Source organism: Sphaeramia orbicularis, chromosome 13 (assembly GCF_902148855.1).
Source record: "Sphaeramia orbicularis chromosome 13, fSphaOr1.1, whole genome shotgun sequence".
NCBI classification, from domain to species: Eukaryota; Metazoa; Chordata; class Actinopteri; order Kurtiformes; family Apogonidae; genus Sphaeramia; species Sphaeramia orbicularis.
In genome coordinates this window covers 49,499,102-49,515,993 of record NC_043969.1, presented here as the reverse complement: position 1 = coordinate 49,515,993, position 16,892 = coordinate 49,499,102, and the positions used below count along the sequence as shown (strand labels likewise).

The 16,892-nt window shown below is 40.1% G+C and overlaps 1 protein-coding gene across 1 annotated transcript; it reads left to right on the top strand.

Annotated features, from left to right (window-relative positions):
- The first annotated feature begins 936 nt into the window (after positions 1-936).
- Positions 937-16,410, top strand: LOC115432168 (segment polarity protein dishevelled homolog DVL-3-like). The gene is made up of 15 exons (XM_030153022.1): positions 937-1,253; positions 3,553-3,622; positions 3,698-3,831; positions 4,459-4,547; positions 4,629-4,770; positions 9,165-9,261; positions 9,379-9,448; positions 10,320-10,459; positions 11,318-11,394; positions 12,939-13,006; positions 13,116-13,196; positions 13,690-13,824; positions 14,770-14,937; positions 15,577-15,747; positions 15,844-16,410. The coding sequence occupies exons 1-15, from the start codon at positions 1,090-1,092 to the stop codon at positions 16,119-16,121; spliced, it is 1,884 nt and encodes a 627-aa protein (XP_030008882.1). The 5' UTR covers positions 937-1,089; the 3' UTR covers positions 16,122-16,410.
- Positions 16,411-16,892: the final 482 nt, after the last annotated feature.

Sequence of the window (16,892 nt, the reverse complement as noted above, 5' to 3'; positions counted from 1 at the left end):
ATTAATTAGATTTTATTTATTAAATAATTATCAAATCCAAAAAAAAAATTCTCAATAAATTTCTCTTTTAATGTGTTTTTCTGTGTCTGGTTTAAGCGAATTTGAAGAACACAAATACACCACACATACACACGTTTTTATTGTTTATGTTGAGCGAGTTTTTTTAATTTGATCACATCTGAAGTAGAAATTTCAGTTTATTTTCAGATATTCCTATTTTCATTTGTTTTATTTCATTATTATTTTAAATTAACAACAGGAAACGTGAAGTTCGCATTTCTGCGCGAGTTTCCCTGGCAGACCGGATGTGCAGTGGCTTAACCTTCAAAATAAGAGTATAAAGCTTTTCATAAAAAAGAAATTTAGGTTTTCTTTTTCTTTGAAACAATGAAACATCCTCTGTATTTAACACCTTTGACATTACAAGAAATACTTATTGTAATATCTTATATCTACTGTAATTTAATTTAACTCCCTCATGTTTATCTCTGTTCTTCATATTTTTTGGTGACTTTTGTATCTTGGGTTAAACTATTAATAGGTTATTTTGTGAATCAATTAAAAAAATATACGATGAGCAGAAAAATCAAGAGCTTTAAAAAAGTTAAACTAATACACAAAAACAAGAAAAACTAATGTTTTTTTTCCCAGTAATAAAATACTTGTTTTTGCACTTTTGCACATATTTCCATATTAATCTCTGTTATGTACTTGACTTCTCATCTGTTTAAATAATGTTTTTTGCAGTGTTTTATTCCGTGTGTTTTTCTCTAGTTTTTATGTTCTTTGTTTTGTTTTTTAGATAAAAATGAGCAGATGAAGCTGAAACACCAGTCCTGAATTACAGCTGTTCTTTAGGCTTTAATTTTGAAGGACGTCTGCTGACGCAAGTTACGTCATTTCGTTTGCGCTGACGTCGCGTGGCGTCCTGAGGAGACAGAGCATCCTCAGCATCTGGGCCGACACATCTGGACCGGACCAGACGGACGGCCCGGGGCATCCTCGGCCTCCTGCCCGCCTCCCGCAGCCCCAGCCCGGCCGCCGCCGCCGCCGCGCCCCGCCGCTCCGCTCCGACCTCCGGGATCCGGGATGGCGGAGGAGACCCGGGTCATCTACCACCTGGAGGACCAGGACACCCCATACCTGATCCGGATCGGCGTGCCCGCGCAGCGCGTCACCCTGTCAGACTTCAAACAGGTCCTGAACAAACCCAACGTCCGGTTCTTCTTCAAGTCCGTGGACCAGGACTTCGGGTGAGTCACGTGATGTTCTGGATCGATATTAGCGATCAGAAACTGATCACATTTAAAGACGACGAGACTCAAAAGGATTTAACCAGCACATCAGTAATAATAACAACAACAAAAACAACAACAACAACAACAACAACAATAATAATAATAATAATAATAATAACAATAACAATAACAATAATAATAATAATAATAATAATGTGGTTTTATTTACTGCACATTATGTAACTTATGGCCTTTTATGAAACACAAAATCCTTCATTTATATCAAATAGAAACAGAAAAACAGGCTTTAATCAATAATATTTAACTGTCAGTTCTATAAATGTGTGTAAATGCCAGTTTGAGGTAAATAAATACAGAAGGTGCAGATATAAATAATACATATATCCTCTGTGGTGTCAGTGGATCCAGGTCTGAGTCCAGTATCTGGTCCAGAGCCCAGGTCTGATGACGTTCAGCTCCAGGGCTCAGATCCAGATCAAACACATGACGGAACAGACGAAGGAGATAAAACCAAAGCTCTTTAATACGGTGAAAGTCGTGGATTACGGAGGCTCAGAGGATTATCAGACACAAACCATCCACACACCATCCACCGCACGAACAGAGCAAGAAGAAGAAGAAGAAAAAGAGGAGGAGGAGGAGGAGTCTGTGCTCCGAGGGGCGTTCCCATCACCTGGTCACCTGGCGAGAGGCGGGGCCAAGTAGATAGATAGATAGATAGATAGATAGATAGATAGATAGATAGATAGATAGATAGATAGATAGATAGATAGATAGATAGATAGATAGATAGATAGACTGGAAAACTGTAGTGCAGCAGCATGACAGACAAAAAAAATAGAATATTAGTTATTGTTATATTCTAAAAATAGATGGTAAGAACAAAAATAGAATACTAGAGCAAACAGACTAGACTGAAGAGATCTGAAGTATAAAAATAGAACTGGTAAAAAATCTGGACAATTAAACATTAAGGTGCAACAATAAACTGTAAAACAAAGTAAAATATAATTTTTTTTTATAAATAACGTCAAAGAATTAAATAGATTGGATTTAAAACCCAAGATATAACACTAGTTGACCCTGTAGGTCTGAATGCTCAGTTCAGTTTTTTGCTGAAATCTGGGGTTTTTTTTTGTTTGTTTTGTGCATGGTTGTTGACATTCTAATGTAAATGTGATGTCATCAGACTCATGTGTGAATAGTCTAAATATGAATCTGGGCTCCGCTCCCTCCACAGGTGACGTAAAAGTCTGACAGAATGAGGATGTGAGCGTTCAGACTCACTTGACTTCAGTCACACTGAAAAACATCAGATATGAATCAGATTCAGGATCAGATATGAAAGTGGTCTGGGTCAGATTTGTTATAAAAACAAACCAGATCTGAGTCACATATGAGTAAACGAGTAGGATTTGGTGAAACTTCACCTGCCAGTAGAAGAAGGTTTAGGGTAAAACACAGACAGTTAATCAGGTCCAGGGTCAGGTCCAGGTCCAGGGTCAGGGTCAGGTTCAGGTTCAGGTTCAGGTTCAGGTCCAGGGTCAGGTCCAGGTCCAGGTCCAGGGTCAGGTTCAGGTTCAGGTTCAGGTCCAGGGTCAGGTCCAGGTCCAGGTCCAGGTTCAGGTTCAGGTTCAGGTTCATTTTCTCTAAACATCTGGTCACAGCAGATGAAGGTTCAGCAACAACAATTTGTGTTGAGGTTCAGTTCAGAATGACAGAACCAGATTCACATCCAGATCCAGATCTAGATGTGGACCATGAACCCAGTCCCTCAAACACCAGACCAGAACACAACATGGACCTCAGACCTGTATCTGATTTTTCACTTCAGTTTTTATGTTCACTTTTTAGTCCAACGGCCCCAGGGTCTGATGGACTGTTGGTATCAGGTGTCCGTCCGTCTGTCGTCTGGCCAGAAACCATTTTTCAAGAATCTCCTTCTCTGAAACCATCTGTCAGAATGACTGGACTTTTGTTGTGGAACATATTTGGAGTAAGAGCTACCAAGTTTGTTCAAAGAATTGGGAAATATGGATTTTTACTTTTTTTTATGATTTTTTAAAATTTCTAAAATCCCCATTGGTTTAAAATGGGACACATTTCAAAGTGTTATAACTGGAAAACAGTAAATAATAAAAAACACAAATAAAAATAAAATAACCTGGAATGAGACAAATGTTCTAGTCGACATTAGTTCTAGTTGTTGTTGTGGAGAACCCCTTCAGTTAATCTGAGGGTTAGGGTTAATGCTGACGTTGCGTTAATGTTGGCGTTGCTTGTGCGTCCACAGCGTGGTGAAAGAGGAGATCAGTGACGACAATGCGGCGCTGCCCTGCGTCAACGGTCGGGTCGTCTGTTGGGTGAGTTTTCTTTCTTCTGGTCTTTTCTTCTTCTTCGCTGGTGTTTCTTCACTGCTCGTTTCTGACTCATTTCAGGTGGTTTCGTCAGAAAACTGTCAGCCGGACTTCAAAGGGTCGGACCTGCAGTCTGTGGCCACGCCCACCAGCCTGGCCCCACCCCCCATCGAACGGACAGGAGGCATCGGACACTCCAGACCCCCGTCCTTCCAGTGAGTAGAGGCCAACCAGGTCTGAACCTGGACCAGGACTAGATCTGAACCCGGGTCTGAACATGGACCAGGACTAGATCTGAACCCGGGTCTGAACATGGACCAGGACTAGATCTGAACCCGGGTCTGAACATGGACCAGGACTAGGATTAATCAGCAGTAAAATAAAGGAGACTCAGTTTAAATCATGAAGCTCAAATAAAAAATATAAATATTTGAGGTTAATTTAAAGAAAAAACTTAACACGAAATTTACATCAAATGAAAAAACATCAGATGAACAATAACATGAACCTGTCGTCTCTTTAGGGTTCGTATCAGGTACTTTCATGTTTCATGGTTTGGTTTCAGTTTGTTCAAGTTGGATCCATGACTTAGGGTTTACACTCATCTGGATCTGGATCTGGATCTGGACTATAAATGGATCAGATACCAGATGGAAATCAAACTATTTCACAATGGTTCTGGAGCCTGATCCTGATCCTAGTCCTGGTCCTGGTCCAAGTCCAGGTCCTGGTCCTGATCCTGGTCCTGATGAGTGTGGAAACAGATGTACATATAGTCCGTCCTTTGTGTCTGATCTTCTGGACTGGTTTCCATGGTAACTCTTTATGCGTTTCCATGACAGCGCCCACGGAGGTCAGGATGAGCCGGGGTCAAAGGTCAACAGGAGAGATGGAGCAGAGAGTGGACAGAGCAGAGACGAGGGCGACCGAGGTGAGTTTTACAAACAGACGCTCAGTAGAGGAGGCGGAGCTCTGTGAGACGCTCTGATCTGATTGGCTGATCTCTATGCAGAGGGTCACCTGAATGGACACGCCCACCAACCATCGGAGCAGAATGGGGCAGGGACAAAAGGCGGGGACAGCTCGTCAACGCAGCAGAGTAGTGAATTGGAGACGACAAGTTTCTGCTCCTCAGAGGACGACTCCGGAGGACGGTGAGGACCGTGAACGCAACACACAAACTAGACCTGGACCGGTCCAAAGCGGTCCAGACCAGAACCTTAAACCGGTTCGATTCATTCACACTGAATCCACTTTAGTCATTACATCATCAACCTGTTTCACATCAGTGGTGAACAACATGATGAACATACCTCAGTGTTACCGTGGAAACAGGAGACAACGTCAAAGAGCAAGGAGATCGTATTCAGTAGAAGAACACGAGCGGGGTGAACCCGTTGACGGCGACCACAGTAGAGCAGCACAATATGTCATCTGAGCGTCGTCATCGATGTACGTGTACGAAATAGTCACATTACAGGTTCTGCGATGTCGGAGATAAATGAACTCAACGTGTTCTCATCGAATTTCAAGGCTACTTGATACACACTGTGCACAACAATCCACCAATCACAATCGTTGTTAATCAGACCACGCCCCCTGCACATGGAGTCACTGGTAACAACCAAGGTTCTAATAGTTTTGGATTTTTCATTATGGTTTAGTTTTATTTAGTTTTAACTTTTTTTTCTCTAATTCAGTTTGTTTTAAGTTGTTTTTAGAGCAGGTTTACTAGTTTTTATTAGTTTTCATTTTTTTCTAAATGCTTAGTTTTAGTTTAGTTTTAGTATTAATTTTAGTTTTGTCGTATCTTTTATCTTCTTCGCCGTCGTATTCAAAATAATCCCAGACAGGACTCTGCTGCTTTCTCCCAAGGTTCAAAGTTCAAGGTGACTTTATTTGTACCCGTGGGTAGATTTGTTTTGCAGCTCTCGCTCACTGCCGGTCGCTGCGTGGACATGCGCCCAACACAAATCCTTCGAAAGAATTACAGTAAAGATAATGCAAGCACATACATAAGACATAAGACATTATAAACACAGTACACGTGGTCATGTGATGGAACTTTTTCAATGGATTTGGTTGTGGGAGGGGGACAGGAAGAGAAGAAGAATGTTGTGAGGCAGACGGAGATGGGGGGGGGGTGTTGCCAGGTAGAGTGGGGACCAGAAGACAACTGGAAACCACAAGTGACGAGAAGTGATGGACCGTATGGTGCCGCTAGCTAAAATTGCTAGAGCAAAATGAATCAGTTTCGTATCAATCCGACATTAACCAAGACAAAAACAAAGGGAATTTTATCCATAATTTTTAACGTTGTAGTTTGTTTTGTAAACACACCATACAGTTTCAGTTAGTTTTGTTTTTTCTTTTAATTCTAGTTTTTATTTATTTCAGTTAACAAAAATTCCTTTCAATTCTAGTTTTTGTAATTTCGTTAGTTTTCATTAACGATAATAACCTTGGTAACAACATTGAAAAATCAGCAACAAATATGACAAAATCACCGAAAACGAAGATTTGGTGCCAAAAAGAAAAGCAATATAAGCTTCCTGTTTGCCCCCCCCCCCCCCCCCCCCCCCCCCGGCTCCTTCTGCAGCCGCTAGCACTGAGCTGCTAACATTAGCCACAGGGCTTAAGAGCAGCTCCAGTTCTGGGTCCTCCTCTGTGAAGTGAATACAAATGTCCAAAACTTCAACTAAAGTTTCCCATTCTGCTCCGGTCGCATATTCAATTGCTTTTTTTTACTTTCTCGTTGCCAGCTTCATTGAAAACAAATGCACATGATCGGAGGGGGAGGGTTAAACAGTGGGTTTTACGACAGTAAATATGAACTCCGAAACTGTAGGGCAAGCTCTGTCGAGAAAAAGACTACAAAAACAGCAAAGAAGAACAAAAACAAGCGAAGAAGAACCAAAACGGTAAAACGTTGCCTGGTTACCCTTTGGTTCTTGTTATGTTGCACCTGGGAGCGTCTGCCAGGTGGAAGAGTGACCCCTGGGGGTGAAACCTGGCATCCAGGTTCTGTCTGCTGTTTAGTTCACATCCTCAAACCAAATGTTAATATCACAGAGTTGAAATTAAAGGCAGGTAAGACAGCAGGTCCTGATGTCCATCCTGTTGACTCATAAACACTTTAAAGATGAATTAGTTCAATCCCTTTATGAACATGTACAATGAATGTTGTCATTAGAATTATCCTTCTACTTCAATGGGACAGACATTGATAATTCTACTTCCTAAACCAGGAAAGCCCAAAATGGGAAAATAGAAGTTTAATAAACACTGATTCCAAAATAAGTAAAATCTTGACAAAAAGGTCACAGGATGTGCTTCCACACGTTGATGATGATGATGATGATGATGATGATGATGATGATGATGATGATGATGATGATGATGATGATGATGAGAAGAATGGGTTCAGAAAAACAGACAAGGTTTTAAATATTTTACATGACCAAAAAGAAGAAAAAGATTCAACGTTTCTGTCACTTGATGGGGAATAAGCTTTGGATCGAATCGACTGGAGTGGTCTTAGCTTTCTGATGTTTTCAGCAGATGTGGATTTGGGAACTCCTTCATACTTTGGATCAAACTGCTACAATCTAAACCTATAGCAGAGATTTTAACCAATGAGGTGATTCCTGAGCCCTTCAACATCACAAGGGGATGGCGGTCCCCAAGACTCACCTCTAGTACCACTGTTGTTTATTCTAGCTATCGAACTGATGAGGCCTACCAAGAAGATACAAAGGATCACAATAAGTGGCAAACAGCATGGAACAGCTTTATTCGCTAACGATACGATTTTATTCTTAACCCTTAAAGACCCAAACATACATCGTCGACCACAACCATCTGTTTAATACCTGCTGATCCACTAACCCTATCAATCCATGTCAATAATTGGTGTAAAATACAATTATTCATCTTTTCATGGTCATCAGATATGACCCATTTGGACGTTCAGAGGCTCTGTAGTTATCGTGGAAACACTGTCATCTTCTACAACATTGATTCCCCACTAAAACCCATGGAGTTGGATCAATGACAGTGGTTACAGATGGGTGTTTTAATGTTCAGTTAACAATAGAATGAGAACCGTTAATCAAAACCTCTTAACCTTTACATATCTGGAACTCAAAGTAGTACTTCAATTAGATAATATTGTTTTGATAAATTATAAAACCATAATAGCATTTAAGAGTTAACATCGCAATCTGAAGCCCCACCTCCTTCATCTTTGGTCTGACAGCATCACTACAACCACGACTTGAAGGAAGGATGTGAACGTTAAAACCAAATGATATTCGGTTGTTTCTGATTTAATTTGACATTAGATGTTTTAATCGTCTTCATATTTCACTGATGTGACGTGAGCTTCATTCTGCTGACGTTTCACATCCTGGACTTTGTGAATCTGGTTTTCTACGTCTGCATCTGACATCTTAACTCCTCTTGTTTCTTTTAATCTTTGTTCAAACGTCGTCAGGTTCATATTTTCTTGTTAAATCTAAATGAGCTGTTCCTTTAACGTGACATCATCGACCCTCTCCGCTGTGATTGGTCCAGACCGTCTCATCTGCCCTCAGGTCGTCTTCTTCTGCTCCAGAAAACCTGTTCAGGCGTGGGCTCCTCCTCCCGCTCTGATTGGCTGCTGTGGGTCATGTGACTGTGTGTTTTGTGCATCAGATAAAGGAGAGTGAACAGATCTAGGACCAGGTTGGATCTGGTCCTGGTTCTGGTTCCATCTGATCTGGTTTTTGATCAGATGATCATGTTACAGAGATGACACCAGTTCATTCATTTACTTCAATATTTTGATCATTTTAAAGCCTCACTTTGACTTTTTTTTGTTTCATATTTGATCATTTTTATGTTTTCTCCACATTTTGAGGTATGTACATCCACATTCATTCATTCATTTTACAGGGTTTTTTTTCAGTCAAAATGTACATTTTTCAGGGTTTTTTTTATTTTATTTTTGTCTTTTGCTACATTTATTTGATACATTCTCAGTGTTTTATACTGAATGTTTTCATTTGTATTTAGTTTTACATAACAATATTTATTGTATTTTTACATATTATTACACATATATGATTTTTTAATGCATTTTGGGTTCTCAGTGTTATCAGTAATGTTTTATTCTTTAGCATTTAAAGTATATTTATTTTTATATTATAAGTTAATCTTATTTTGTTCTAATTATTGACACTGATGGTCATTTTTGTAACTTCTGTTATAGTTTATCTTTCATTTCAGGATTTTTTATTTCATTTTTATGTTTCAGTCTCTTTAGAATATATTTGTTCATGTGTTTTTTCATTCTTATTAAATATTTCTGTTTTTTATTTGTGCTTTACTGATAAACGTTGTAATGTCTGACACTTTTAAAAGGTTTTTCTGTAATTTCTCATCTTTTTTTCATGCTTTTAACGCTTTTCATTTAGATTCCTGTCGATGGCTTCGTGCTCTTCAGGTGTGTTCATACCTGTCGTTGTTGCTTAGTAACCGCTGTTTGTCATCTGCGATGTCACCTCAGGTTCAGCCAATCGACAGAGCGGAGCAGCTCCTCGCCCCGCCTCTTCAGGCGTCAGCGTCGCCGCCACCGAAAGCCCAAAGCGTCGCGGATGGAGCGGGTATGAACATACAGGAACGGCGTCACGTGATCAGATGTTTGTTTGTTGGTGTGATTTTGTCGTGGCGTCTTGTTTCGTGTTCGTTGACGTGTTTAATGGGTTTTATCTGTTTGTCAGTCTGTGTCTTTCAGCAGCGTCACTGACTCCACCATGTCGCTCAACATCATCACTGTCACTCTCAACATGGGTGAGTACGAACACGCAACACGTATGTTAACGTACTGATGACGGACAGTCAGTGACACATGATGGCGTCATATTTATATCCATGAAGAGGAGGAGAGACACTGATGATTTAAACCCCAGGTGGATCTGAGGGATATTAGAGCAGTGTTTTTCAACGTGGGGTCGCCTGGAATTTCTAGTGATTGATAAAAAACAATTACTTATAAAAAATTGTTTTTAATGATTCAATATGTATTTAATTATAATTAAAACACCACACACTTTTCCTAATAAAAATCAAGTTCAAATAAAATGCAGGATATAATATCTGAGAGGACATATCTTGACTGACCCAATCATGTGACCACATGCGTCTTTCAAATGTTCATTGTGGTCGGTTTCAGATGCTGCAGCTCTTTCATAATTCATAATTTGAGTTATTGTTTGTTCAGTATTAATTGTCAGCCTTGTAAATCCTAAAAGCACTGCAAAAATCAAAATCTTACCAAGTGTATTTTTCACATTTCTAGTCCAAATATCTCATCACACTTAAAATAAGACAGAATCACCTAAAGAGGAACTTTTTAGTGAGATATAAGAACTTAGACTTAAATCAGATTTTCAAGATCTATTGTCTATGAATCAGTTCTTATATCCCACTGAAAAGTTACCCCCCCCCAACCCCCCCACCCCCAGCTCTGAGAAATTGACAAGATATTGAATTTTATGAAGGGTCCATAATGTTTACCTTTCATGGGGCCCACAGTTGGTAGCGCCGCCCCTGGGTGGAACCTTCAAATTCTGGTGTTTTTGTTTGTTATTTGTGGTTTTACATCTTTAAGCACAGAATCATCTTTCATTAACATGCATCTGTCTGTCCGTCTGTCTGTCAGAGAGGTATAACTTCCTCGGAATCAGCATCGTCGGTCAGAGCAACGACAGAGGAGATGGAGGCATTTACATCGGCTCCATCATGAAGGGCGGAGCGGTGGCAGCCGACGGACGCATCGAGCCCGGAGACATGTTACTGCAGGTAACGCTAACGTGGATGCTAATATATGTGAGAGGGTGCATTTACAACAACCAACACCTGAGTTAACTGATGCATCATCTACTGTTGACCACTGCGACCCCTAGTGGTGAAAATAATAATACAACTACACAGTATTTAATGAAGACTACAGCAGCAAGGACACAAAATGAACACGGTTTAATTGCTGCTGCTGTTGAATAAAACATCAACAGAGGTTTGATGGAGTTTGGTGTGGACGTGCGATCAACAAACATTTGGAAATTCACACAAGTCAAAAGGAAAGTATCATAAAAAATAATGTTATTATTGGCTAAAAACCAGTCAGCTGCTAATATTAAATAAGTGTTTACTTCTTCCCACTCCTTTTCGATGTATAAATAACACAAAAATTGTAGTAAGTATTACTTTCAAATGATAGCATAAATTCTTTTTTTTGTCTTTGTCTTTCTCTTATGTTGTTTATTTGGTTGTATTGTGCTAATCATTAAAGACTAATGCTGCTGCTAATTCTACTACGGAACTAATTTTTCTGCTGTTTTACTAAAACCAACGCTAATACAGCTGCTCAAACTAATAGTGATGCTAATGCTGCTAATGCTAATGCTAACCCTGATGCTATTAGCTAAAATAGTTTATACCAAAAAACTGTTTGTTCAAGGCATTCGTATAACGTGACTACTTCCTGTCAACAGTGTTTTGGAACAAATAATAACTGATATTTTCTGTAGTTTCACAGATTGTTGAATTTGTTTGTTATGGATCGGAACTGGGTCATGAAGCTAACGGTAGCTAACGTCTGTCTAACTGCTGTTAACTCACAGTTGAATGTTAGTAACATTCATGGTTCTGCTCCTTCAGGTAAACGACATCAACTTTGAGAACATGAGTAACGACGACGCCGTCCGAGTTCTGAGAGAGATCGTCCACAAACCAGGGTGAGAAACACTCCATTAAAAACAGTGGAATTTAACTGGTTCCATGACGGTCAGTGTATGTTTTGGTAATTGGATTTTCTTTTCAGAAACATCGTACACATGCTCCTGCCACGAATGTCTACGAACTCCAGATTTTGTACGAACTGGAGGATTCATACATACCCACCGTTCGTATTAACCTCCTAAGACCCAGGAAATGTCCGCAAAGTACCAGCTTTTTTGTTTTTTATCAAATAAGTGCCTATATTGGAAACATCATGAGGCAACAGCTTTTTCAGATGCAGTTTTTAAAATTTTTATGGAATGCCCTTTGTGGTGGACAGTTTTCTTTTTTTTCTTCGTTTTTTTGTATAAAGTTGTACAACTCTTGTCCAAAAGTGTGGACAGAAAACCCATAGCTGGGTCTGAGGAGGTTAATCTTTGTGATCTAGGCATTAGCGCTCTTTCCTTGACAGTGACAACATCAGGCCTCAGAACAGGAAAAAATAAACAGGCATTTTTGGTCTGTTTTTCCGTTTCTGTCAGGGAGTAACTTTCTTTTTTGTTATTAGAAAGAGAAAACTAAAATCACTCATTTTTTAAAATTTGGTTTATCTGTTTTGACGCTGATAAAGAGAAACGCCTTGAAATTAAATTTTAATTCCTCTATTTCATAACAAAAATCAATTAACCACTAGTTTTTGTTTTGTTTCTGAAAAGGAAATCCAATTACCAAAAGATACACTGTCCCATGACTGTGATCATTTTCCAAATTATTCTTTTTATGACTCAATTTTTCCATTGAAATGAACTGATATATAATTAATCCCTTCCAGCCCCAAAAAAAACACCTAAAAATTATTTTTTAAGCGTTTTTAAAACAGAAAAAGTGTAGTTAGAAAGAAAATAACAATTATAAAAACAAATGAAGTGTTTTTATTAACTTATTTACCATTAAGATGAGCTGATCTGTGTGTGAGGACGACAGAGGAGGAGGAGGAGGAGGAGGAAGATTTTCATCTAAATCTGAAACCTCTGTCCACTTTAACACTTATTTGAATTTCCTGGTACAGATCTCCTCCTTCTCTCCTCTGCTGTCCACCTGTCGAACACCTGCTCCGACTGCACATTTACAGATGAAAACACTCTAGAGCCACAGCTCCTAAAGGGAATTTGTCGTACTTCAGTGAACATGTGCTGACAGGTTCTACTGTCCAAACATCCACTGACCCTGGACCTGCTCTCTGTCGCCATCTGGTGGTCGTTACACTTTTTTAATGGATGCTGATCTATGGGTCAGGGGTTTGAAGTTCTCTAAGGGTTGGGATTATTTTGTCTTCAGGCCGAAATACACGTCGACACTATGATACCAGCAAACTACAGACTAGAACCTTCTACTGACCATGTTCTCATCAATACATTAATCCAAGTTCTGTGTCTGTCCTTCTGTCTGTCTGTTCATTCTTCTGTCTGTCCATTCTTCTGTCTGTCTGTTCATCTATCTGTCTGTCCATCTGTCTGTCCGTTTTTCGGTCCATCTGTCCGTCTGTCTCTGTCCATTGTAGCCCGGTCACGTTAACGGTGGCCAAGTGCTGGGATCCGAACCCTCGAAGCTGCTTCACGCTGCCTCGGAGTGAGTCAAACCCTCAAACACTGAAATCAGTTCAATGATCTGTACATTAAAGTCATTACATCTGGAAACGCTTTAAGGATGAGTTTCTAATGAGACCAAACATCCGCAGGTGAACCCGTCCGACCCATAGACCCCGCCGCCTGGGTGTCCCACACTGCCGCCATGACAGGGAGGCTCCTCCCACACTACAGTAAGACTCCCATCAGCCACTGCAGCACCAGGTTATGATAGACTTTTCATCATGATCTGACACAATTAACACAATCCCATTTAATTATTATCATTTTTATTTAAAACAAAGGCATAAAAACCAAACCCTAAACCAACAGGAAGTCCATATATGGTCTGGACATGCAGCTTTACACTGGTTTTGTTCTTCATATGTACTTATATTTACCTGATATCCCAAATACACTAAAAAGCTTCTTCTATTCTATTCTATTCTATTCTATTCTATTCTATTCTATTCTATTCTATTCTATTCTATTCGTTTACAAACTTGGTGAATAAAGATGATTCTGATTCTAATTGTGATTATCAAACTCCTTCAGGTTTGTTCTGTTTCATGCATGTGCTGAAACACAGAGGACAGTTTCAGTTATTTGTTTGTTAGTTTTAGGCCATGATAAGAACCTCAACGTCCCCCCATCGTAATAAAAATCGTGTCCATCTGGGCGTTTCAGACGTCCATGAGGAAAACCACCTGACCATCCACAGTGACATGACCGCCATCGTCAAGGCGATGGCCAATCCACAGTCGGGGCTGGAGGTTCGGGACCGGATGTGGCTGAAGATCACCATCCCCAACGCCTTCATCGGTAAGTCAGGACACAAGGTCCAGAAAACAGAGCCAGAACCACGAAACCACCTCCAACGACCCGTGTGTCAGTCCTTAACCAGGTTCACCTGCTGACGCTACATGTACACAGGATTACTCAAGTATTACACTAGTAATACACAAGTAATACACCAGTATTACACAAGTATTACACAAGTAATACACCAGTATTACACAAGTAATACACCAGTAATACACAAGTAATACACCAGTATTACACAAGTATTACACATGTAATACACCAGTAATACACAAGTAATACACCAGTATTACACTAGTAATACACAAGTAATACACCAGTATTACACAAGTATTACACAAGTAATACACCAGTATTACACAAGTAATACACCAGTAATACACAAGTAATACACCAGTATTACACAAGTATTACACATGTAATACACCAGTAATACACAAGTAATACACCAGTATTACACTAGTAATACACAAGTAATACACCAGTATTACACAAGTATTACACAAGTAATACACCAGTAATACACAAGTAATACACCAGTATTACACAAGTAATACACCAGTACTACACAAGTATTACACAAGTAATACACCAGTAATACACAAGTAATACACCAGTATTACACAAGTAATACACCAGTATTACACAAGTATTACACAAGTAATACACCAGTAATACACAAGTATACACCAGTATTACACAAGTATTACATGAGTATTACATGAGTATTACACAAGAATTACATGAGTATTACACGTTTTACACGAGTATTACACTAGTATTACACCAGTATTACACTAGTATTACACCAGTATTACACTAGTATTACACCAGTATTCCACCAGTATTCCATATTAGTAATAGGATACTTCGGTTCCATTGGTCCTATTTTCATGTTTTGTCTGTGCGTTCTCTGCTCTCCTCTTAATGACGTCCTTCCTTCAGGTTCCGATGTGGTCGACTGGCTCCACAGAAACGTCGAAGGCTTCACCGACCGCCGCGAAGCTCGTAAATACGCCGGTAACCTGCTGAAGGCCGGATACATCCGCCACACCGTCAGTAAGGTCACCTTCTCAGAGCAGTGTTACTACGTGTTCGGAGATCTGTGTGGAGGTGAGAACAGGCCAGATCACACAGGTTACCGGAACCCCAGACCCATTCCAGTTTGAGCACATTAGTTACATTTGACACTTCATGTTATTAAAGGTCGTGTTATTTTTCACAATTTGTTTCAGGTCAGAATTCAAAAGTTGTTCATTTTTGCCTGATTTTTAAAATTCTGATCCATCCACTAAAACCAGTGTAAACAGTGTTAAATTCCAACAGTAACACCGTCTACCAAGTGAAATACACACTAACACATTTAACATTTGACCTAGAACCAAAAATAATAATAATATGAACTAATGGTATCATCACTGACGTGTGCCAGAATGAAAAAATACAAAAAATAAGAAAACCAATTTTTATATAGAATATTGGAAAAATGTTGGTGTTTTATGTATGTTTTTGTTTTGGTGTTTTACGTATGTTTTAGTGTAAATGTTTGGATAAAATTTCTATTTTCCGTAACTTCTGCTGTTGTCTTGGCCACTACAGATTTTTAATATCGACCATCATTTTTTTCCTGGTTAAATAAAGGTTAATAACTGATAATGACCTTGAAAACCTGGCGCTCATACATTCAACCACAGAACCAGGCAGTCTGAACTGGGTCTGGTCATGTGATAATGATGCGATCCCATCTCTCAGATCTGGGTCTGATGTCTCTGCTGGACCATGAGGGGACGTCCAGTCGAGGGGGGTTATCGGACCAGGAGCCCCCGGCCTTACCCCACCCGCACCCAGTCCCTCACCCCTACAGCTCAGTGTGGAGCAACAGCGGCGGTGGTAGAGGAGGGGGGCGGAGCCACCACAGTGATGGTAACTGTCCATCAGAGTCTCAGCAGGTTCATTTAGTTTGGAGTTTTGCTGTGATTGTTTAAAATGTTTTGACTGTTTCATGTTTGGATCCGACAGGAAGTGGCAGCAGCAGGTCAAACTACAGCGAAGAGCAGAAGGAGGGAGAAGAAGAAGGCAGCCAATCAGGGATGACCAAACAGGAAGTGAGCAGTCCGCCTGTGGAATCCCCCGGTGATGACAAAGCCCATCAGTCCCCGCCCCCTAACACAGACTCCACCCCCTCTCAGGGTCCTGTTCGGGAACTATCGTCCGTCCCCCCTGAAGTCTCCGCCTCCCGACAGTCCTTCCGTCTGGCTATGGGAAACCCCAGCGAGTTCTTTGTGGATGTCATGTGACACTGTGGTTATGATGTCACGTCCTGAACTTTGAGACAACTTGCTGAAATCTATTTAACGTAACGTACGGATACGCGAAGGCTGAACGAGCACTGTGACATCACAACCACAACACCTCCAGAAGATGGTTGGACTAACGACTCTGAGCAAAGATGGACGACGCAACCAACGGGTCTGCATGATGTGGTGATGAGTCCGAGGGCGATCAGTAACTAACCCAAACAACCAATGGACTATTTCCAATTCCAATGACATCTCAGTACCCCCCCCCCCCCCCCCCCCCCCAAAAAAAAAAAAAAAAAAAGCATCCCCATGTTTTGTTAAATTGAGAATGGGATCCCTCAGGGGGTGGTCTAAGGCCCTGTCATTTATATGTTTACAGAAGAAAAAAAATAAATCAAACTAACACGTATACATGCATGAAGACATCAGAGTATGGGGGGGAAATCCAGGTGTGTTCATCTGATTTCTCATAATCAAATTACTGCTGTTATCTGATAAAACAGATCAGATTAGACTGTTTACACGATCACTTAAATAATCTGTTTACTCCAGAAATCAGATAATAATGAGAGTATTAGTGTGGATGTAAATGGGTTCAGTGTCATCAGTGTCCATCTGTTGACCTACATCTGAAAATATATTAATGTAAATATATAAACGATGGGGCCCAAGACGGTGCCCTGCGGGATCCCATTCTCAATTTAGAGAAACAAAGGTTTGATGATCACTTGAATAATCTAATTACAACGTGATCAGTCCATGGTTGAC